Raw genomic sequence first — 24817 nt, forward strand, 5'->3', positions numbered from 1 at the left:
CCTTGACCACTCAAGAAGAACGACTTCTTCAAGCCTAGTATTACCAAATCAGAACAAACATCCGGAAATAACAAACTCAGATCAAAAGAGGAACAGAACAAATGACAGGGGCTTATGTGCTGATGCTTTTTACGTCTTCTGTGATTGTTTCAGTGGTGGTAAGTAGCAAAAGACACTTCATGCAGTCACATGTGTTTTCACCGAGAGAATGCTGGTAACAACACTGAAGATCTGGAAACAATTGTGAAGTCCTGGATACACAGAGCATGCAATTGTGGACTGTATGTGTTTCAACAGAACTCCATATCGGCACATAAAGTTGTGACTTCCCAAGATTAGATGGCAGTCAGTCTACACGATCGCATCTCACCAAACTTGTACCCATTCAATTCACCAGACCTAAATTCTTCAGACCATTACTTCTGGGGCGTTGTTGAACGGGCACTAATAAACGCACTCAGAATACGACTGATACTCTGAAACCGTCGTTACCATGCAATGATCATAATCAACCACGACCAACTGATTTGTGCAGTAACCACTTCCGTTCTAGCATTGAAGTCTTTATTGCGGCTGATGGAGGTAACATTTCAGAAACCTGTACTTTAACCATTATTGCATCAGTGTATCAAATTTAAAATCAAGACATCTCGTTATTCACTAAATATGGTTGTCTTCCTTACTATTCCTAATATGTCATCAAATACTTGCGCACCCTGTACATTACAAACGTTTTCTAAACCATGTTCATTATTAGAGGAATCCTAATCGAAACAAACCTGCGAGTGGTCAGTTGGTATTAATTTGACTACAGCAGCGAAATGCATTCATAAATAATAGTTACAATTTTAAAATCCATAATAAACCATTAATTTTGTTCTTCATTTATTCCTAAATATCAAGATTCAAATATAGTAATGGTAAAAAGCATTATCTTCCTACATCATTAGGAGGAGATAAGTCAAAGAGAAATTTCCACAGTCGTGTATTACATCATTATGAAGTCTTGTCACCAACTGCTGTTCTTTTACTTTAGTTCAGCTGATACGCTTTGCTGTGTACTATTTAAAATTGGACAGTAAGTTTGGCGGAGAGTCTAACACGGAACCATCTGTCTTCCACGTTTTCTTCTTCTTCTTTAATGGAAGCTGAGTTTGGAAATATAAGTACCATTGTCATACATCGAGCTTTGAATTTTGTACGTTTATCTAAATTAAATTATATTATGGAAATAATACCACAAAATTAAACTGATTCTCAATTTTGCTACGCGCAATTCTTGTTGTCTTTTAAAGCGATCTTCGTGGTAATTAAAATTGGTAATCCAACATATCGATTACAACACTGTTTCGACATTTTTGCCATCAGAATTTTCGTCCAGAAGCAATACGTAACAAACTTCATGATCAAGAAACTCCATTACCACAGGATGGAACCAAGCAATTCGTATGATAGGATCATTCCTTTACCAACCAACTCATCTGCCTGAAAGCGAATTGCAGAAATCAATCCTTTCCCAAACAATTCAGTGCGGAAAAGTAAATGCACAACTTTCAATGATTCATATAAGCGAATCAAATGATCGAAATCATTTCTGTGAACCAGAAATAAATGGATTCACCGAAATGAATCATTTTGCCCTTAATTATTAACAGTTCGTTCAAAGAATTTATACAGAAAGTAAACAGCTAATTTATTTGTGTTCTTTGCATACCTTTCTCGAATACAGAAGCTAAACTTAAGACTTTCACCTGAAGAGTAACAGCTTACTTCTACATATTCTTACAGTAATTAGCACGAATCATCAACTACACTACTCACTTTCGTCTTGATATTTCTTGGACTTCTGCATCAATGCTTTCCGGCGGGAACGCCTCATATAACCTCGTTGCCTCCTTCAGGAGCTTCTCAAATGGAAGATCATCAGGCACCTGCAAAACGAAAACAAAAACCGCATCAATGTATTTATGTGCATATCTTCTTACAATCTATCGTCGGAGATATATATATATATATATATATATATATATATACGTGATTTATACAATTAACTTTTCTTCCACAACAAGAACACCACTAATAACACAATTTCTTTTTGTAAATTTCTCTACAAATGATTGCTAATTCTGTAAACAATATTTATTTTCTTAAATCACTACTAACGATCGAAACAGTGCAATTTTAAAAGATTTTTAGTGCATCTTATTACTAGGAAATTCAGTATGGGAGAAAAGATAGCCACTGCATAACGTATGCAACTGTTTCTTCGATTCTAGCCTTAGCGTTATTAGCAGTAGTTGAATATTATAAATGCAACACCAAGGAGAAAACAAGGTAGCAACCTGAAATGTGGCAGTGTGGCTTAAGGTATAATTGTGAAATGATTACACTTACTGCTCCACACGATGTGTAACAGTGTCGCGAAAGCCTGGTAGGAAGTCGATTGCAAGGCAGAGCGATTGCAAGGGACGAAGTACAGAGAAGATGAGCTCCTGAATATTCTCCTGGGATGCACATATGACAAGCCATACGTCTCGGATACACTGTGAAAACTCATGAACTATAGCTGGGAGAGTTTACTGATGTGCAAGGGGTTGCATAATCATGAACCAGACATGTTAAGTCAGTAAGAGGTCAGGTGAACACACCGTTGTAGGAAGTAGTGGAACATCATGTCCATCCCGGAAGTGTACGATGTTGCATGCCGTATGCGATCACGCGTTGTCCTGTTGGAAACTGTCTTCGTGTAGGACAAGCAGTGAAGGGGCAATAACCGGTTCTAACACATTGTCGATGCATAGTTGGTTGGTAAAAGACCCATCAATGTATTACACCCGAGGGGCATAGAATCCAACGGAAGCTCATGACATAATGTGTAATCCAGACTACACGCGTCGCCCAACCTGTTTCCACGATACAGCCTCACACGGTTACACACATCACATCATGGTCCTGTAGATAGAAGCGGGCTCCGTCTGAAAATAAATGTCGTGATGTTCAGCTGCCCACCCACACACGCCTATGTTGTGCAGTCAAAGGGAGACGCAATAATGAATGCCGTAAAAGTAATCTCCTCCCCGCCATTCGAGGTCTAACTTGTCATGAGAACAATAGTCATTGTGCAACACCTTCGATTTCATGATCTGACTGTTCGCCCCCCCCCCCCCCAAAGGTCAAAGAAGTATGTCTTTTCCGTCCATGATTCGACGTGGCTGTTTGGATCCCACACGTTGCTGTGTATTGCCATCATGGAGTCATTTATTTCCTATTCGTATCACTGTAGCGACATTCTATTAACGCGGGCATCAATGCAGATAATGATCCGCAGTCGCGATATATCACAATTCTTTTGCAAAGGCGGAAACATGCAGGAATTGCTGCTCCATTCCACGACGTTGCATTATTCGACGTTCTGACATATTCAAGCAACGTCAACACTCGGTCATTACTGAAAGTAGCTCTCTGGCTTGCCTCCTCCAATTGCAGTTTCCAGGGGGCATAGCAGGCGCGCGTGATGTATCACGGAGCTAAATTACTAATGATTTTACTCGGCTTCCACCCACTATATATATTGCGCAAATTTCGGGCATCCGCTACCACCTCCTTGATGTTTTTTTTTTTTTTTTTTTTTTTTTTAAATGTCTAGCAGTGTATGTATATATTAATGAAAAATCACACATTATGGTAGAAATACAGAGTTTCGTTTCAATTATTTTTCAATATATCTTGCTCGAAACATGTTAGCCTTTTTTGTTTATAGCTTAATTCATCATACTACGGTATTTACTTTAATCCAACCACATCTCCCGATACAGGTTGATGTAGTTTAAATTCCACGATATGATAAGGTGAGTACGAAAATTCACATTACATTGAACGTATCACACAGAAAAAAGGAAAGCTTGCGTTTCTTTTCGAGTATAATAGGCTTCGTTGGAATCCCAGATACCTTTTCGATTACCGAGTAAGTAAAACAACCTTCACCTTCTGTTACCTTATCTCTCACATCGTCTTGGCATTGTTTAAAGGATTAAAGCAAAAATTCTATATGCTGACTTTAATCACAACAGGCAACTTGAGTTTTCTAACTTAAGTACAGAGTATCATATATGTGATCTACAGTAAATCGTAAACATATAAAATTTTGGACTCCGAAACTATTTAATTTTATCTTCAGAAACTGTTCACAACAGAAAAAGTAAAGAGAGTGTTTTAAGTACAATAAATATACTTTTCTCTAGTTAGAATGTAATAATGTGGATTTGACAAAAAAAAAAATCCAAAGAAACATTACAGAAGCCAATGAAAACTCATGCAACCCTTACCCACCTGTGATAGTAGAGAATGAAGGCAGGCCATATCACAATCAGAAGCAAGGACTTCATCTTGGCGATAAATAACTATAGCGGCCGCCAAGTATAGAGCCATCAAAGGTGGTGAAGCAAGGAAATAATCATACAGCCTTACCACATGTCTGTATTGATTAAGAACATGGCCATACCACGTGATCAACCAGGGAAGGCAGAACATTGTTCCCACACCAGATCTAAAGAAATTCAGGAAAGATTTAGAATAATAAGAAAATCTTGTTTTCTTAGTTTGAAAAGTAATATAATATTGCTAATGCGATTCTTTTCATAGACTGATCTAATTATTATACAGTATGCAACGCTAAAGAGATTCACGGGACACAAATTTCCTCCTTTATTAAAATAATAATAATAATAATAATAATAATAATAATAATAATAATAATAAATGTTAGAGTTTGTACAGATATAATTTAAACACTTTTCAAAGGAACTAAAAAGATAAATAAATACTCCCATGACATCTAATTATTTTCATTTATTCGTAGGTGAAAAACACATTCTGTACTTCCTAGTGGGTGTATGAGTGAAAATATTTCATAAACTCATGAACTCTACAGACTCTTAATTTCAAATGACAAAAAATAACACCGAAAGGGAAGTTTTCAAATAATCAATCTGAAACAAAAAGTCCAAAATTAAATTGTTAACAAAGAAATCAATGAATAATAAAATATGGCTAATATTGGAAAAGTACAATGGTACATAATAAAAACAACGGGAATGTTCACTAGCTAACCCCCAATTTCATGAAACAGTACCCACTTGAATTACAGTAATTTTTACACTGAAGATTTACGATCATTATCCATTTCTCTCTCTCCAAAATCGTGAACACAACTTCATGATTGAGGTTAACGATTTTCAGCCGAAATATTGATAAAGTGAGATAAGATGGTTTTAAATCTTCATTGTTTTTGTGACTGTGCGTCTACTACGAAGTTACGTCGGGAAGATCGAAAGCTATTTTTGCCTTTAACTGGATCAAGAGGTTTGTGAGGTAACTTACACACTGAACTCTTAAACCTACTCTCTCTAGTGTTGTGGAAGCACTTGGTTTCCACTTAGAACCATAACCAAATACTAATGCACTCAGATGGCATGCAACATAGTGCGCTGCTGTATTTATCTCTTGTTAGTATGTTATAATCTAAGAGATGTAACAAATCACGAGTTTCTACAAATAAACTTTAACGATTAGCGTACACGCCTTTGGCGTGGGAGACCCGGGTTCGATTCCCGGCGGGAGCTCATGTGGTTCGGATTCCACGTTAATCAGTAGGTCCACGTCTCAGCCTCGCTGCTGAACGGGACGTTAAACTCAAATAAACTTTATACCGAATTCGTTTCCGATTCACATAATTAATGAAAGGATAACAATTCAAACGGTGTGATGGAGAAAATCAAGACATCGGAAATAGGGAGTTGATGATGCAGATCTCCATTATGAAATAATTATTTTTCATTTTCTGAAATAATGTTTCCTGTCCTTGATTCTTTGTGGTCAAAAATATAAAGTAACTTGGCAGTAGCCCTGAAAAACTTAAAAAAAAAAAAAAAAAAAAAAAAAAAATCGTAGGATTTTAAATTACACAACGCATATGTCTAAAGCTGAAAAACATTGATCAAGCACAACAGTGATTTGAAGAGAGTATGAAGTATTACGGGGAAGGGATGAGACACACGAACTCCTCTATTTAATAGGAGTCTGAGCTTCAAAGACATCTTTTAAGTCTCAATATTACTATTATTATTATTATTATTATTATTATTATTATTTAAAAAAAGGAAAAACAAAGAAAGAAAATGCTAAGATGTGATAATCAAAATTTGAATCTCAATAAGATAGAATAAGTCAAGAATGGAACACATCAAACTATATACACAGCAAATAATACAACACAGGTTGCATATTCCAATCTCTCACATAAATAAGTATTCAGGAAATATATATATATATATATATATATATATATATATATATATATATATATATATATATATATATATATATATGATTTACAATTATACATCTCCGTTAACTGTAATTATTGTATTTAAATTCAGTACATAGCACAACTACATTACAACGAACTTCTACTTACCTCTCCATAAAATCATGAAGCGCAGGATTTTCCCTTTTAATCAAAGGATACACATAATTCAAAAGATAGGTAGTCCTATCCATTGTTGGTTCCATAAACTCTCTCATATGCTTCGTAGATAATGTCTCCATTATCTGGAATGCGACGTCTTCTCCGACAACTAACAGGAAAGTTACAGCGACGTCGTGGTAACCCTGAAGAATACAAAGCATACTGACGAAAAAAAGTACTCTACCCTTGCTTATTTACACACACATTTTTTGAAGTCGCCTGTGGAGCAGATAATATTTAATTTGGCTCCCAAGAAAACTTAGCTTCATGTAAAGATATACTTTTTATTACAACGTCCTTTACAGTAGCCCCTTTCCGGTCAAGAGCGTAATACTTATTCTCTCTGTGCACGTCGACTTGGGTTCGGGTCCCACTTTAAGAAGTAAGCTCAATCTCAAATAGCCTCCGTTTTGAAAGAGTACGTTAAATTCCAACTGATCAAAATACTTCACACACTGTATTTAATATTCTTCCCAGTTAATACTTAACGTATTATCTTACTTAAAATCTCAGTTGAAAAAATATAGTCTTCAATACATTTAACAAAAACAGTTATGTTGTTCCCTTATTTTGCATTATACAAGACAATAAAAGAGTACTATTATTAACAACAATAATAATTACTATTATTATTTCTGGCAGTATGTAACCGAGATGTTTGTGAGATTTATACTTTATCTTTTTAAAAAAATCAGGAAAGTGAGTCTAATTCATTAATAAATACCATTGTAATCTGATGATATTAGTAGTACACCCGTGTAGTATAATATATATAAAAGTGAGTTATTTCTCTTATCTGCATGTAAACACTTATAAGAGGAATTTTTAGTTAATAAGATCTGGCATCCGGAAAGGACCGGCATCTTAATATTACATAATAATAATAAAAATAAAATAATAACAATAACAAAAATAAACTTACCTGATAATAATTCAGATGAGGATATTTGATAATTACCCTGAGAATAAGCCTGGTCAACTGATCTTGTAAAATAACTCTCTGTTCACTGGGGATACCTGTCCAAAGAAAACAGACACAAAGTATAGTAAGTTACAAGTTTCTGCAATGTGCATTCTTTAATAAATGACAGCCTAAGTTAACTTCTTACTTAATTCCACAGTAATTTAATTTTCTTGATGTTATGATTGCGGTTGTCTATCCCCAAATATCTGTAGGTCCTACTCGAAGCCGATTGCGGCCCAAAGATTTAATCCGTTTCTTGCAATGCTACTATTCTTGTTGTATGTGTATAATTCCAAATTTATACAGTGGTTTTTGTAACACTAAATTCAACAAAGAGTCTAAAATAACTATGTACAGTCAGCGACAAAAGTTCTTTCCGTTTGGTAAAATTTATTTTGAGAATAACGATGGAATGTACACAGTCTCACTGAGTTTGAAGGCTGGAACGTACAGAAAATTACGTTATTTTTAATTAACTGAAAATTGTACTCAAATTGTCCTTCCACTCTGAAGTTATTTACGAAACTTATTTCATCAAACGGAAAAAAAAAAAAACACTTTAGTCGCACACTGTTCAAGCAAATGTATGTGGAAAAACTCACACACTCTTCTTCGCTGGTGAAATGCCGACATTAAAATTTTGTTCGAAAAATCGAAATCATGTGGATTCCATCGTCTAGGCAATTGAGGGTTGAGACTTACATTGGTCTCTTCTCCACATTCTTTGAGAATAAACACTTGACCAGTACTACACAGGGTTGATTGATTTAAATCGGAAAAAATCAAATTTATTTACCTTAAAATGAAATGCAGTATTTCTGACCACTCTTGGACATTAATCTAATGTCAATCTGAAACATACCATCCTAATCCGTACAATTAATAGTAAGTGTCAATAAAATATCTATTTTATTTTATTTTTTAGATTAAAGTTTATCAGCCCATGGATTTCTGACAATTTACTTAATTGCATCATTTCATAGTGTACAGGAGACTTGAGAAGAAAACTTGAATCCACTTACCATTCAGTACTCCCAATTTTTAGTTCAGAATTATAAATATCGTAATAATGAATATTACAGTATTTTTACTATTATTGAAATGTCCATATATATATATATATAGTGTGTTCTAAAGACGGAACGCACGAACAATAGAGAGCTATTCTACAGATCAATATAAAGCGAAAATACTATATAATGTTATAGCCTACTATATATTTTTCGCTTTATTTTGACTTGTAGAATAGTGTTCTGTAGTCAGTGGGCGCTATTTTAAAAACACCTGATACATATATATACATATATATATATGTAACAGTCTGAACAGTTTGAAATATATTTTTGAACGAACATAGTATCTACTTCAAGCTTGGATCTTATCATATCACTTTGTATTCTAAGGGGAAAAGGGGATTTCATATTTATGTCCAAAATAGAGATATATCAGGAGCGTCTCAAAAGTTAGGAGAATGAAATTCGATATATGAAGTCTACATTAAAAATGATCCCAGCCTTTCGAAAATTCCACTTCTTAGGGGGTGAAAGGAAAAATTATGTGCATTTTTCCTTATACATTCAAATTAAGTTATCTGTCTCGTCATCACAAGAAAACGGCTGAACCGTTGGAAATTAATCTTTGAACATAAAATTTGGTTCAACCTGGGATTTTATCATGTCACTTTTTATTATAACTGCATATAATAATGGGAAGGGTTGTTTAAAAAGAATGCCAAACCTAAAGTATCTCTTAGTCCCTCACGTTCGAACGATGAGTCTTGATATTTACTCTCTTAATGAGAAATAAGTGAAAACGTGTCCCAGCGTTTAGAAAATTCCACTTGTCTTAGGTGAATAGGGGAGGCAATTTCTATAATGTTTTTCTTAATATGTTAACATAACATCGTTATTCTCTCTCACCATCACTGGAAAACAGCTGGACTGTTTGAAATAAATTTTTGAACATAGCACCTGACTTAAGTCGGTCTTTATCACGTCACTTTCATTAAAATCCGTATCCTAAGGGGGGAAAGGGAAGTTTAAATGGAAGCGTTGTGAACTCTATGCTACCACATGGACTGGCTGCTGAATATAGATTTTTGTCTGCAAGACGGCAACACCATCACCAGTGCTCATTCCCAATTCGCGATCTTTTAAAGATTATAGGTGCTGCAATTCATACTGGTTAAACAGAAAAGCGTCACTCAATATCAAAGGAAGATATTGCTGCAGTTTAACACCCACTTTTAGTTTACTGAATTCCTAATTTCAGTTCTAAACAGAGTGAAGAGAAATGGATATATTTTGGAACTTGCACTTATATTATGGAACCTTTCATATGTTGGAAAGTTGTGTTTACTTATCTTTACGCAGAATTAAAATGCCATGTCAAATAAGACTAGATTTTGATTTCACGAGTAATATATTACAATATGTGAGAATCTGGCACGAGAACTTAGAAATATATTTGCAAACGGAGGATATCATTTTAAGTAGTAAATTATTATCTTTCAAATAAAACATAAAGCAACAAAATATCTTGAACCGTTCCAGAGATAGAGCATGATATTATTTTATCAAAATTCAAACATAAAAAACGGTGGCCTGCATCTCGGGCCAGGATTTTTTTTTTTTTTTTGAACAGAAAAAAAAATCCTTACTTTGTCCTTATTGGATTGGATACATCTTGCTAAGAAATTGTCTTCTTCATACCGCCATGTAAGGAATAGGAAATACACAAATGAGCGACGATTTGAGAAACAGAAGAAAATATTGGGAGTTAAAAGAGGAAGCTGATGATCAAAAAACGTGGAAGAAACATTTCCAGGCCTAAATCTAAAATTGTAAAAAATCTGTAGTCACGGGACCTGTACAAAACAGAATACTTAATAATAATTCTAACAAGTTAAATATAATAACATCTGAGACTATCAAGGTAAGATTTTTTCTTTGCTTGGCTCAATTGATCTGGACCATGTCGGACGAATAATTACGTGAGCTTTGTAATTACACTGTTCTTTGTATATTGAACGAGGAAGAGAGCAAACGCGGCTTTCAAAACCTTATCGCTGTCATAAATACTTCGGTACTGTAAGGTTAATTATTTTATTCAGTTAAAAAAAAATCGTGACCCTAAAGGTTTCTTTATTTCATTGGTATTTAAATGTTTAGTACTTATAGCTTAAAGTCGAATGGCAAATTCAACTGAATGATGATAGAAAATAAAAACGGAAAACCACCCAAAGACTTCCACGGACAAAGTATACTGACATTGCCTTGAATTCATACCATGGTTTGTGAATGTTAACAATATGCCAAATATATTATCTCTCGGGTTAATTAACTAAAACCTATAATTAGCAATGATTAAAATCATACTTTACCTCCACACATATTCTTCTTATAATAATTATACACTTACCAGGAGGAAACCGTTTCAATGACCTGTTTACATCCAACACAACTTGCTGATATTCCTTGTGGGCCTGCAATTCTTTGTCTGATGGACAAGGAGTTACACTATCTATATCTATTTCTAGAAGCTTAGGCCATACTTTTCTCCGTATGTCATCTGCAATTGAATATTTCAGTATCAGAAATGCATGTCGATGAGACAAATATATAAACAATACAAACTGTGGACTCACTACGAACTTCTTATTCACGTGTACGCTTACGTTGCAATATGAATTTCTAAAGGTTCAAGCAAAAAGATTCCAAGGTTCATATCTTCAGTAACTGACATTGAGAGTCATTTCATTAATGCACTACAATATACATGTGAATAATAATAGTAGCTTGCAGATAGTTCTGAGTAACATTCATATTGTAACATATTCTGCTGGCAGATTCAACCCTATTTTCGCACAGGAACATGACTTATTACACAAACCAAGTCAGCCCCGTATACAGACAAAATATAGTTGTTTCTTGCGACGTTAACACATCTTTCTTACATTTAAATAGCATTTACATCGCATTTCCACTTAAAATTTGATTACTTGCATGCATTAACAGAAACGATAGCTCTCATCAGATTGATTCTTTCTTACTTTTTCTTCTCGCTCTCGTTGCTCGCAAGTTTATTCATAAACAAAACTTTAAAATAATTATCAAAATAAACTGAGAATCCTTAAGATACTACTAACTAACTTTACATGGAGCAAATTGAAAATACTAACCTTGTATTCGTAGTAAGCAAAATATTTTTTATTAGATTATTTCAGTAGTCTCTGCTATTTTGTTCAGTAACTTGTTGAGTTTCACCCACGTTTTCAAATAAATCGTTAGAATACACATTGAGTCAAGCGTAGTACTTCAAGAAGTTATTGAAGAAAGTAGCAGAGACTACTGAAATCATCTAACAAAAAAGATTTTCTTTCTCATGGATACGAGGTTAGTATTTTCAATTTATAAATATGTATCTCATAACGTCCGTTAGTAAATCTACATGGAGCACTTTGCTCAAATAATAATAATAATAATAATAACGAAGAAAAAGCCCGTTCATGATAAATATGTGGTCTGTTAGAAAAGTATCCGACCTTTTTTTCTTTCTTTTTTTTTCTTTTCGAAAACCTCATGGAGTTGAAGCAAACACGCTTGCGTGAGCCGAGCTTGAACCATCGTGTGCATACGTGAATTGTTTTTCCCGTATAGCGTCAGTTGTCGATAGCGCCGGTTGCTGGCAAGCAGCATATCAGAAAGGTATAGTGCTCGTGTCGGTTTTTCAATACAACTGAAAAGACGGAACAACTGGAGCAGCGCTACTGCATCAAATTTTGCCAAAAACTGAGCGACAGCCAGGTTGAAACCGTTCGGAAGATTCAGAAGGCTTCAGGGACGACGCTATGAGCGTTACACAGATTAAGGAGTGGCACAACAGGTTTAAAGACGGCCGAACATACGTGAAAAGCGAGCCACGCTCCGGTCACCCATCAACATGCGGAAATGACCAGATCACTGCCAACGCGAACGCTGTGGTGATGAGGGACCGTCGTGTGACTATCCGAGAAATAGCCGAAGAGATGGGCACAATCACTTTTTGGGCACATTCCATTTTGACCCAAGATTTGTTCATGAAGGGAGTGGAAATTCGTGTCGAAGCTGCTAACGGCGGAACAAAAGTAACTTCATGTTGAAGTCGCACAAGACATGCTGGAGTCCGCAATCTGACCCCGACTTCGTGAACCCCATCATCACTGGTGACGAGTACTGGGTGTACGGGTACGACCCGGGAAACCAAATTCCAGCCGTCACAGTGGAAGCATTCCTCGTCACCAACACCAAAGGAGGCCCGACAAGTGCGCAGCAACGTCAAAGTGATGCTGACTGCTTTCTTTGACTCCCGCGGTGTGGTACACCACGAGTACGCACCATAGGGTCAAACAATCGCCAAAGAGCACTAGAGGGATGTCCTCCGTCGCCTACGTGATGCTGTGCGGCGCAACAGATCGGACTTGTCGTCAACAGGTATTTGGCGCCTCCATTACGATTACGTTCCACTACATTCCTCGCACTTGATTCAGACTTTTTTTTTTTTTTTGGCGAAACACCAGACTCCTGTGATTCGATAGGCTCCTTACTCTCCTGACATGGCCTCCTGCGACTTCTGACTGTTCCTCAAACTCAAGAGACCATAGTGAAAGGAAGGCGATTTCAGACCAGAAGAAATTATGCCAGCAACGACAGCCGAGTTCAACTCCATTCTGAAAGAGGTCTTTATCGCATGCTTCCAACAATGGCGGCACCGCTGGAAGAAGTGTGTTGAGTCCCAAGGGACCTACTTTGAAGGTGATTAAGTGTCCAATGCTCCAGGTAAGCTAGTTTTTTTTCCCGACCAAAGGTCGGATACTTTGTAACAGATTACGTAATCCTCAATATAAAATGTAGATGATATCATTTTACGCAAATTGTAATGTATAAATAAAATGGAGAATTATTACCTTGTATTTGCGTAGATATTAATTTTAACCAGATTCTCAACCTTCTTCCTTACTGCGGCCGTGTTCCGTCATCTACTTCAGAAGAGTGAGAGTCCTAGAAGATCTTCATATTTGTCCCTTATTTTTGACGTAAATTAATTCTTAAATTTATGTAAAACATTAGATAAAATGTGCACGAAACTTTTTATTTTTTTAAAAAATACTTATACGTACAACGTTTCCAAATTATACTTCCACTATTTCCTGATGAAGTTTAAAATGAAAAGATTCTATGGGTACAAGCTCGAAGTGTGTTAAAAAAAGAGTTCCCAATATTTTGATTGATGTGATCCTACGGCTATGATGCAAATTTCATGAAGGAATCATGTAAGAAAGACACTACCCAAAATTATAGCTCAAGGCTTAGCTGTTATTAAGAATTTAGGATATGGTCCCACTGTTTGCCAGACATCCATTATCTAAATTTAAACTTGATTGTTTAGTCCTAATGTAAAATAATTCGAACACTATTCTCTCAGTATAGGACGAAGCTATTTGGTGAAGAATTTTGACATCCTTAATGGTAATGTTTTGATTCATGTAAATGTTTCAGTACTACAGACCAGGGTTTGAAAAAACCCGGGTTTTTTTGAAAAAGCCCAACCCACCTGGGTCCATATGGGTTTTTTCGGGTATTTTCGGGTTTAATTGGGTTTTTTCGAAATATTTCAATGTCTTTGGGATAAAAGTGTTAAAATAAGATTTATATTTGTGGTTTATATTTCAAGATTGTCATTGTCACAACTTGCAACAATTTTCTACTCACTGCCGTTTTGAAAAATGGCCGCCATTTTGAAATTTTATATTCGATCGTCGAGAAAATCTATACAGCAAAGTTAGCATATCTTGTGCTTCCACCGTCAAAATATCAACATAAAAGATTGAAGATTGCGCTTCGTAGCGTAAATACTCGCTGTTTTGAAAAAATGGCCGCCATTTTGATATTTTACTTTGATATGCCGCCAAAATCTATACAGGAAATTTAGTGTCTCGTGCTTGTACTCTGAAAATTTTAACTTAAAAGGCCGAAAGTTGTACCCTGTAGTGTGTGTGGTAGAGGCAGACAAACGAGTTGAGTTGATTTTATGTTTAACGTCCCTTTCAGTAGCGAGGCTTTATGAGACGGGACCTAGTGATTAAATTTGAATCTGAACCACATGAGCTCCCTCCGGGAAGCAAACCCAGGTCACCCACGTCGAAGACGCGTACACTAACTGCTTAGTCATGAAGGAGCTCGGCAGACAAACAATCAAATGTAGATCAAGTCATCCAGAAGCCTGACTGACGTTCGCCAAATATGAATACCAAAAGGGACCTATTAATTTAAAACAAAGATACAATTCATGTTGTATGAGATAAATAAATGTTTCAAAATGTCTTATATGAAATTAACATCTTCCATCGTAAATAAACCTGCCATATTTTCTTCATGAGAAAACGGGACACCTCAGATCTCCCCCCCCCCTTCCCCTCAACTTTCCAACACATTGAATTGAACTATAGTCTGGCTATGAACAAAATTATAATAGGCCGCTGTGGCTCAGTAGTAGAGCGTTCACCTCTGGTGCATGGGGTCCCTAGTTCGATCCCAGCCTCGCGCAAAGTGAGCTTTGTAGTGGACAAACACCTTGTGCGTGGATTTTCTCGGGATTCTCACGTTTCCTCCCACTTTCTTCATTCCGTCATTTCATTCATTCCTCATCATCACCGTAACCTTGAGCATAGCAGGCATAACCGTGAGACTAAAAGTAAAAGATTTCATTTAATTTAGTTTAATTGTATTTTTTTCAAGAATATAACGGGCGAAAATTCACTAAGCAGCAGCTGCTTTTCTCTCTTTATACCCTGCAATTAATTGTATAGACTAAAGATGCCTCCTAAAAACTTAAGATGTGCTATAAAAATGCTTCACAGGAAAACAATATGCAAATTATTTAAATCAGTGGTACAATCTACATTCAATAGTCTTCGCGCGTTTAGCAATATTTATTTACATGGCTGTATTTGCCAAAATTACGTTCGTCAGTTTAATCTGATGAAAAGCTGATTTTTCTCCCTGTGTCGTGTGTAATTGTCAGGACCAGATTTACATTTTTCTAAGACCTGGACCAAAGCACAATTCTGTGCCCTTAGCCTTTGTAAAAGATTATAATTCTTGTTAACTTATCTATGTTGCTGGAGAAAAGGTCAGCCATCTTTCCTGTGTTTGTAAATGTAGAAACACTCAAAGCCATCTTTTTTAATATTCCGGAGAGTATCCGAGTTTCCATCAAGTTCACTGGAAAAAGTAGCATTGCAAATTTCGCTCGCTATCAAGTCGAACAGAGTGGTGTAATAACTTCCTCGAAACTGTTACATGCAACAGCGTACTGTACATTCACTAATTACAGGATTCCCAGCCATTTTCACTTTTCGAATAAGCTGATATTGATAGTAGAAATGGAACGGAGTTAAAATACGGGACATTTCCCTGTTCCGACTAAATTTACGGGGACGCGGGACGCTCGGGCCCTAAAACGGGACTGTCCCGTTTTTTACGGGACGCATGGCAGGCTTAAGCGTAAAATAAATAGTTTTATTGTTGAAGTATTCATTTCCGATCCTTCTGCTTTTAATTCGGGAATTTCCCGAGCACTTCTTTCACGGCGTGTACATCAAAACTTTCACTAGTACTGAAATTTGAACTCAGCACTTGACATAGTAAGCGTTACATAGTCTTCGGAACCCCGAGCATTAAGCTCCTTAAATTTGACAAGAATTTTTACGCTATTGCTGGTGTTGATTCTACAGAATGTTTATTTGAAGAGTAGCAACAAATGACTGAAATAAACTTTTATTGTTCAACCAAATTTTAGTTGAAAAAACTTGTGTTTTACAGCAAAGGTAAGAAATAACACTAATAGTTTCACTAATGTATTTACATATGTACTGTTAGTACCGGCACCTATGACCTTAAACCCGTCAAACGTATGAGTGATAACGTCCCTCGGTGTTGCCGAGTCGACGAGCACACTATTCACAGAAAATATTTTCTAAAGTACAGAATTGCTTATTTTACTTCAAAAGGCTATAAACATAATCCATACATTAATTTGTTCTATAACTATCTCAAGCTAAGTTTTTTTTTTTTTTTTTTTTTTTAATTCATTTAGTGCATTCAGAGCTTTATAAAGGTCTTATGTTCAATGTTGTTGTATACCTTAACGTGAAAGCCTATAATTCACCCAAGGAAAGTCTAAAATCTGATAAAAATCACTTATAATGTGATCATCTTAGTTGTATCAATAATATACTAACAAATAGGTCAAAAACCCAGGTGGGTTTTAAAGTGGGTTTTTTCAGGTGGGTCCAACCCGAAAAAACCCACCGGGTTTTTTCGGGCTGGGCCCACTTGGGCAAACCCTGCTACAGACACAACTGAAAGCTCTTCTTTTGCATCCCTGACGTGTTCTTTAATTTTAGTGTCAATTTTTCCCTTAGTCACCTATGTTTGTTTGATTACAAACGCACGTCAGCTCATACATTCCGTGAATATACTTTCCCGCATACGAAACAATTACCAAATTTCGTTATATGTTTTTCTGAATCCACGCAAATACAAGATAACAGTTCTTCATTTTATCTACACAATCCTCAACATAATGAGTACATACTAAAGAAACACGGTTTGTTACTGCTTACCGCATACTAAACCTCCTTCAGTAATAGCAAAGTTTTTTAGTAATTTCATGTTTCCAACGTTTTCTGACAAAGTCTTTTCTATCTCTTTTCTCTTGCTGTCATACAGGTTTATTTCAGGGTCTGCAACAAACAACGTCAGTAATATTTTTAGAAGAAATAAAAAAAAATCCATAAAACTGCTACTATAAGACTTAAATGTTCACATAGATATATTCAGGAAAAGAAAAATTGTCTTATTTATTGGCAAATGAAGTTTTTGGATAGCTGAGAGGAATATATTAACATTATTTAAAACCAGAAATTAACATAACTAGAAGCATTATTGCACTAATAGTAACAGAGTAACTACTAAAATGTAACTTGAAAGCAACTGACAAAATTTTCTTCATAAATAAAAAGTATGTAATTACTAGACTTAGGATCACTATCTACAAAAAAAAACAAACAAACTAAAACAGCAACAAAGCACTAAAAACTGCAGTGCAGAGGTCAATTATCTTACAAAGTATAACGTTTGCTAAAGGAAATGAGCATAGTCAATGTAAATAAGTTTCGGTATACCAAGAAATTGCTGTATGCGTACAATAAACTAATACTTTGCCTTCAATTTTTGTTAAAACGACTGGATTCCGAACTCACGCGCGTATTATTGTATTTTTGAAATGCAATAAACAACTATAGTCGTGCCACTGCATGAACCGTCCTCCAATCACATAGCAGTAAAGTCTAAAGCTGAAGACAGCACGTGTCATTGGCTGTTGGTGACTTCATGCCCTTGAAAGCACTCGCCTGTTGTAACGCCGCGCCAATACGCAAAAGCCATACAGGCGAGGAAGTTCAGGGGGTGTGCACGAAACTGCAACACAGCATGACTCCACATGCCTGCACGTCAGCGAGGGTAAACAAGTGGGTTAGGCACGGCCCGGAGTAACAGTGGCGGAAGTCAACTATTTTTTAATATTTTGTTGTAGTTTTTCTCGGGCTGTTACTTAACACATTTTTGTACACAAAAACACATTCTTTCCGACTGGCAAGTTAATAGAGGTCAATATTTCAATAATAAAAATCGTTAAATTCGTTCTTCAGAAATTGTTAAATTTTTATTCTTTTTTTTCTTGAAGCACTTAATTTACATCTGAAACAAATTTTAGCAGAAATTGTATTTCGCATAAATGCTTCTTCGACTGTCTATCACACAATGGATCTGGTATTTAAAAAGAAATCAAGTAAATAGCCCATAGTTCTATGTTCGAATTCTAGTTCTAAACGCAAAAATCCTACATTCAAGTTTACGAGAAGTTAATTTTCCTGTCTTTTATGCAGCATATAATCTCAACAGTACGAAAGGTATTATCAAGGTGTGACTCATAACTTTCGTAAACTGTATAAATTCAATCTATAAATATCATTATACATTAATAATGTTAGGATTAAATGTTAAGGAAAAGTTAGGGATACGTAAAAATAAACGAATGAAATTTTTAAAAAATTAAAAAGAGGTAAATAACCGTATTTCTGAGCAACACTTTTTTTTAACACGAGTAATGATGGTTAATTGCTAATTCTTTCCTATTTTCTCTTTCGAATTCAACGTCCAACTCGAAATCTTGAATTTGAAACTATGTTCCCAATTGCACAGTTTAGTAACTATTTAACATGCACTGAGGCTCAGGCACTGTGATGGTGAGATGGGTGATAGTGGTGAAATAACGAAAATAGGAGAAATTGTGAGAACCCCGAGAAAGCCCATGCACACAGTTTCACAATATTTTTGTTCAAAATATTACATTCTGCAACTTGTAGTGTAACACGGATAATTCAATGCAAAAACATTTCGCATTGAATAACAAAAAATAAAACAATTCACGAAAAAAAAAAAAAAAGTCAAGAAAAATAGTCTATGTGCTATAAGATTACAATTGAGCGCACTCCTACCATCGCTAACAAAACTGCTCCTACTGAGCCAAACCACTGCACTGTTTTCTGAATGGAACTGATTTAGATGCAACTCATCTTACAGTGACAAAATAACGACAAGTTACTTCGTGCCCTTTAACTTAATCTGCAGTTCTGAGATATGGAGACACAAGTATATATTTAAATGTTAACTATGAACCGCAACGTACGTGACAAATTAAAGCGCGAATCGTGTTTAAAAGTCGTGGACATACACATTTACTGCGGCCCAGCGAAGGGAGAGGAAGACCCACTGCAGGCACCTGGGAGAAGTCGAAGTTTGTTGCCACACTCCACGAACCAGGGCTTTATCTATCATATTGTGGCAAAGTTTGAACAGTAACATACACCCCACAAGACACAAAAACCTATCCTGATTTCTTCTGTCAGTGTAAAGTAACTGTCGCGAATGGATTTCGGGTTGTCACGGACAAATTAACTGCTATGAAGACAAGTTAACAATTCGGCAGATATCTGAAAACTGCAAAATCAATTCCACATTATACAGACTATCTGCCCTGTTTGTATACTCCGTTCTACACAGAGATTTCTGCAACAGATGGCGATAGACACCAGCATTTACACTATGTCCTTCCAGGACATAACAGTGAAGTCACTTGATGCCAGACCCATGGATTTTTGCAGGTTTGGCCTATAGAAAAGAACGCTTGCATCTCGTCGTGTCACCACTGTCCGTGGCCTCTGTAAAGTCTACCTGGAGGAGTGGCTCAAGATTTCCGTTCAAGTACTTCCAACTGAGCCTCCTACAATGAAGGGGGGGGGGGCACGATGGCTCAGCGGTAGTGCGCTTACCTCTATGTGTGAGGTCCCTGGTTCGATCCCTGGCCAAGTTTGTAGTGGACATCGTGCCCGTGGGTTTTCCCGCGGTACTCCCGTTTTCTCCTATTTTCTCATTCCACCAATTCTGCCATCATCATTCACTTGCCTTAATCATCGTCTCCCTTAGCCTAAAAGGACATAATAGTGGGACCACGTTAAACTGAAATTTTCATTTCCTATAATGGAAGTTACGGTGCAGGACTATTCAACACGGAAGCCATAATAAGAAATGTTGTTAACTCATGTTTCCTAATGATTGAAATATCCGAAAGGAGTCCGACTCGTTGCAGTGAGCAGTCTGAAGTAGCGTACTGGCAATGATTATCGTGTCCAAACACGAACAGTATAAAGGAATGGCAGAAATCACTGATCTGGTATTCAAATGTAAACGATAATTAAAACAGACGTTTGAAATATCGGACGATGAAAAGAAAAAAACATTAAGATTCCAAAGAATTTCTAATCTTCAACACTTAAGTTGTACAAAAAGAATGTAATTAAATATTTGAAAGAGTATGTGTTACTCAAGTGTTACGTAAAATGTAATACGCAACTGCGACGAGTATATGATTTTTATAATTGAAAATTGTTTTCTTTAAACTGAAAATTCATATACCTAGAATACTTTACGTTGCAGATTAAGAATAGTTCGTCAAATTTAGAAAGAGCTTTTCTATTACTTTCCTACCCAAAAATGACTATTTAAGAAATTCTATATTGTTATTACCTTGGCGCATGCCCAAACAATTGTGTCCAGATTCATAATATGTGTGCAATCTGCGTTACAAATGATTAATTACTATCGTATTATTGGGCTCCTCTGGGAAAGTTCTAAAACACAGGTCCCCCTATATAGATTAGTAGCTAGGTTGGTTTCTCTCTGTACCAAAGTTTATTATTTAATTCACATAGTATTGTCAAGCGAGCGTTAGCGAGTGAAGGCGGTTAGAGCCCCGCAGGGCACGTTGTTTTCTGTCTTTATTACAGCTAAATGGGATGGGGATCCTGTGTTCCAGAACCTTGCCGGCTCCTCCTATATGCAAATATTTCATAACGAAATTCACTTGTAGTACCTTAGAAATTGTTTCTTACAAGGATTTTCCCTTACGGCTAAAAACACGCGACTGAACGTATGTGATAAAAACGACTTTACAGAAAACACAAACTTCTGCTAGGTGGCCAATAATACCAAGCCAGGACAGGAACGCAGCAAGAGAATCCGCGCGAACAGCTATGGTATGTTCGCAGGAAGCAGGTGCGCCAGCGATGGAGGGAATAAAAACAAGGATAGTACAAATAAAAAGTCAAGTTTAGTTGAGAGTGTCTATTCTTTTTTCGAATCGAAAAAAACGTTACAATTTCACTTAATATTAGGTCAGGTTAAGTCCAGTATTTTCAACTGACACTTACCTTTAACTAAACATTTGGTCCCCTTCATCTAAATATAAATAAAGTGGAAAAAAAAAAAAAAAAACACTTGACATCACCCAGATTAGAGCAGCTGTAATGGTTTCACACTTGTATCTCTATACATATAAACCAGGGATGCAAATAACCAGCCGCCCACTCGCCTGGGGCGAGTGGTTCATTGGCGTGGGCGAGTTTTTAATATCACTATTAAAATACTGAAAGTAAATAAATGATTCCTAATACGGGATGTGGACTAGTAGCTTTTTTCTTGGGCTACTAAAATTTTGTTGCTTATTTGCATCCCTGATATAAACATAAAATACAGGTTTTCTATATCGTGCAGAAATACTGTGCCGATGGAAATTACTAGGCTATCTTATACAATCGTGTCTGGTATACACTCATTCGTTTTAACCCTAATATACCCGTTGTAATGAATTGACACTTGTGAACATGAAATACTGATTCCCTACAATGTGTACCATTCCTCCGCCAGTGAAATTTAATATATTCCACACTCCTCTTTCACTTGCACTGACTTATTTTAACTGTTAAATTACCATTTCTACGACAAACTAGCCTCAATCCGTATCTAAATAACTTTCAGGACACTGAACATAGTCGACGGTATTGTTAAAAAACTTATTCCAGTGGAAGGTGTTAATTAGTTGTTGTAGTACTTACTTACGCGCATCTCCAAGCGGGTCCTCTTGCCCGACTTGGTTAGATACCTTAAATCCTTTCCTGTGGCCATCTAGCACAAGGGGTTCGAGTTTTCCACTCGGCCCTTTTTAAGATAATCTGCACCAGGAAATGCAACTCCACCCTTAAGAAACACTTTCTAGGACAACAATATACTGTGTGCTAAAAGAAGTTAATATTTCATGAATATAAGTGCTCCCGCTCTAAAAAGGGTCAATACCTCTATATATATATATATATATATATATATATATATATATATATATATATAAAAATCAATTCGAGGGGCCGCGGTGGCTCAGTGGTACAGCGTTCACCTCTGGTGCTTGGGGTCTCGGGTTCGATCCCAGCCCACGCCAAGTGAACTTTGTGGTGGACAAACACCGTGTGCGTGGGTTTTCTCGGGGTTCTCCCGTTTCCTCCCACTTTCTTCATTCCACCATTTCATTCATTACTCATCATCACCGTCTCCTTTAGCCTAACCGGCATAATAGTGGGACGTAAAACTCAAAGATTTCATTTCATTTTTCATATCATAAATCAATTCGGCTCATTAGTACCTCTCCCAATCTTGCACATATAAGATTACAGTGTGTTACTTACTTTACAAAATATGCTAAGATAGGGACAGCTAACGAAGGGAGTTAGAAGCCCCCAGGGTCCTTGTACTTCTACCTTTATCACAATTTAGACAAAAACAAGGAACTCGGTTCTGGAACCATGAAACGAGTTGGGGCATATACTAAATGCCATCCTTTCAATTCTTAGCATTTTTCCTTGGTCAGTAAATCTTACATGTACTCACCTGAATCGAAAGATAATTCAGACAGAGAATGAACACTTCCGTTGTTGATCCTGGAAGCCAATTTACACGTATCATCTTCAATACTCCTCCCATCTTCAAGGGACGAATATGAGCTGATTTCCTGCTTTAAATCATCGTGTTCCTCGTCACTACATAGCGATTCAATCCTTTCGCTGGTCCGACTTTCTTCTCGTGTAATCAAGCCATCAGATTCATTACAATCATCATCACTGTTCTGTTCCGCCTCACCAATTTCTTCTCTCGTATCAGTCACAGCATTCTGATTTTTCCGACGCCTAACTTCAGTTGCCATTACTATTTGTTTCTTATGTTAATTCTTCGTGTATAAATAAGCTAATGAATATATACATACACGAACAATACTCGCAAATCATGTTTTACTTTTTTAAACAAATCGTAACACACACAACTTTCATCACATTCTCTTTATAGATTGTCAATGATTATTCGACCAATATTAACCAAATTCTATATTTTCACCTTCCATTTTAATTTCCAACACTTTAATTAACTCAACTTACAAACGCATTTCTAACAATGCTTTCCATTATGCTTAAAATTTATATTCAGTAATATCAACTTTTCTTAACTCATCTTTATTTCTCTTTACTATCAAGGTGTACAAAATAACTATCTCACTCAGCTTCAGCTGACAAATGACTCACGAAAATCGATTAATCACTCGATCTACAATCGCTTTAAGTATCGATATATCGACATATTCCTCAACGACGAAACGATATTTACTTGCATAATTGCATATTTACTTGATATATACGTACTGTACATACCGGCAGACGGCTTCTTTTCCGTACCGGTTTTATTCCAACACAACGAAAACTTTGTTAAAGTTCGCGAAAATCGCCATAGCAATTATAATTACCTGCAGCATTATTTGCGTTGTGTCGCCGTCCGCAGAGAAAACCGTTACGCAAGGTGACCAGAATTTTTACTTGCAAAAACGGGACGCAAACGAATCGACGAGGGGGAAAGTAAATATCTGACTTTCAGATTGAATTTTGGGACTCAGTGGTGTTTTCAATTTACAAAATACATAAGTAAGAGAGATAACACAGTGTTTCTAATTTAAGTACTTCCCATCAATGCTTCTAACTACTTGAACACTCACAATTCCCATTCAATTCCCACTTGAACCACAGAACACTGAATTCCCATTTGAACATTCGGAAGTTCCATACACGACTGAACCTTCCCAATGAGTGTTCGTACGGAAAAGTGAAAAAAAATGAAATCCTTGAGTTTTACGTCCCACGGTTATGCCGGTTAGGCTAAAGGAGACGGTGATGATGAGAGATGAGTGAAATGGTGGAATGAAGAAAGTGGGAGGAAACGGGAGAACCCCGAGAAAACCCACGAGCACGGTGTTTGTCCACCACAAAGTTCACTTGGCGGGGGCTGGGATCGAACCCGGGACCCCAAGCACCAGAGGTGAACGCTCTACCACTGAGCCACCGCGCCCCCTCGTACGGAAAAGTGTAGAATTTGCATTGACCATTTATATTTTGAATAATTACGGGACACCTGGGTCATTTATACTTAAAAACGGGACATTTAGGAGTCCCGTTTCAGAATCAGAAAAAAACGGGACTGTGGTTGGAAAAAAGGATCTGTCCCGGCTAAAACGGGACGTCTGGTCACCTTGCCGTTACGGAATGTGACCCAGAGTCTGAAATCAATAATAATTTGTTAAATAGGAATAATCTCTCACACTTATAAGATCTCGGGCCTCATTACAAATTTTGATACTATGGATTTGTCATAGTAATTTTTGCTCTCCGCTACTCGATCCACATTGTTAGTTCATCCCCCCCTTTAAAAATTATATCTTTTTGTAATTATATTCTGTGATGCGGCGATAGAAGTTTGTCGTAGTCGTAGAAGAACATAAATTCAGAGTTGGTGAGATTA

General features: G+C 36.5%; 1 protein-coding gene across 1 annotated transcript in view; it reads right to left on the reverse strand.

Annotated features, from left to right (window-relative positions):
• The window catches only part of LOC145685733 (TBC1 domain family member 20), a 32145-nt gene extending 8594 nt beyond the window's left edge, over positions 1 to 23551 (reverse strand). Inside the window, exons 1-7 of the mRNA XM_081758231.1 lie at positions 22868 to 23551; positions 17155 to 17274; positions 10911 to 11060; positions 7449 to 7543; positions 6476 to 6669; positions 4330 to 4546; positions 1822 to 1931 (exon numbers count right to left, since the gene is read on the reverse strand). Of these exons, the coding sequence (XP_081614357.1) occupies positions 1822 to 1931; positions 4330 to 4546; positions 6476 to 6669; positions 7449 to 7543; positions 10911 to 11060; positions 17155 to 17274; positions 22868 to 23180 (1199 nt within the window). The 5' untranslated portion in view covers positions 23181 to 23551. The remainder of the gene's footprint in view (positions 1 to 1821; positions 1932 to 4329; positions 4547 to 6475; positions 6670 to 7448; positions 7544 to 10910; positions 11061 to 17154; positions 17275 to 22867) is intronic.
• Positions 23552 to 24817: the final 1266 nt, after the last annotated feature.

The sequence above is a fragment of the Thermobia domestica genome, chromosome 1 (assembly GCF_964235325.1).
Source record: "Thermobia domestica chromosome 1, izTheDome1.hap1.1, whole genome shotgun sequence".
In the NCBI taxonomy this organism is placed as follows: domain Eukaryota; kingdom Metazoa; phylum Arthropoda; class Insecta; order Zygentoma; family Lepismatidae; genus Thermobia; species Thermobia domestica.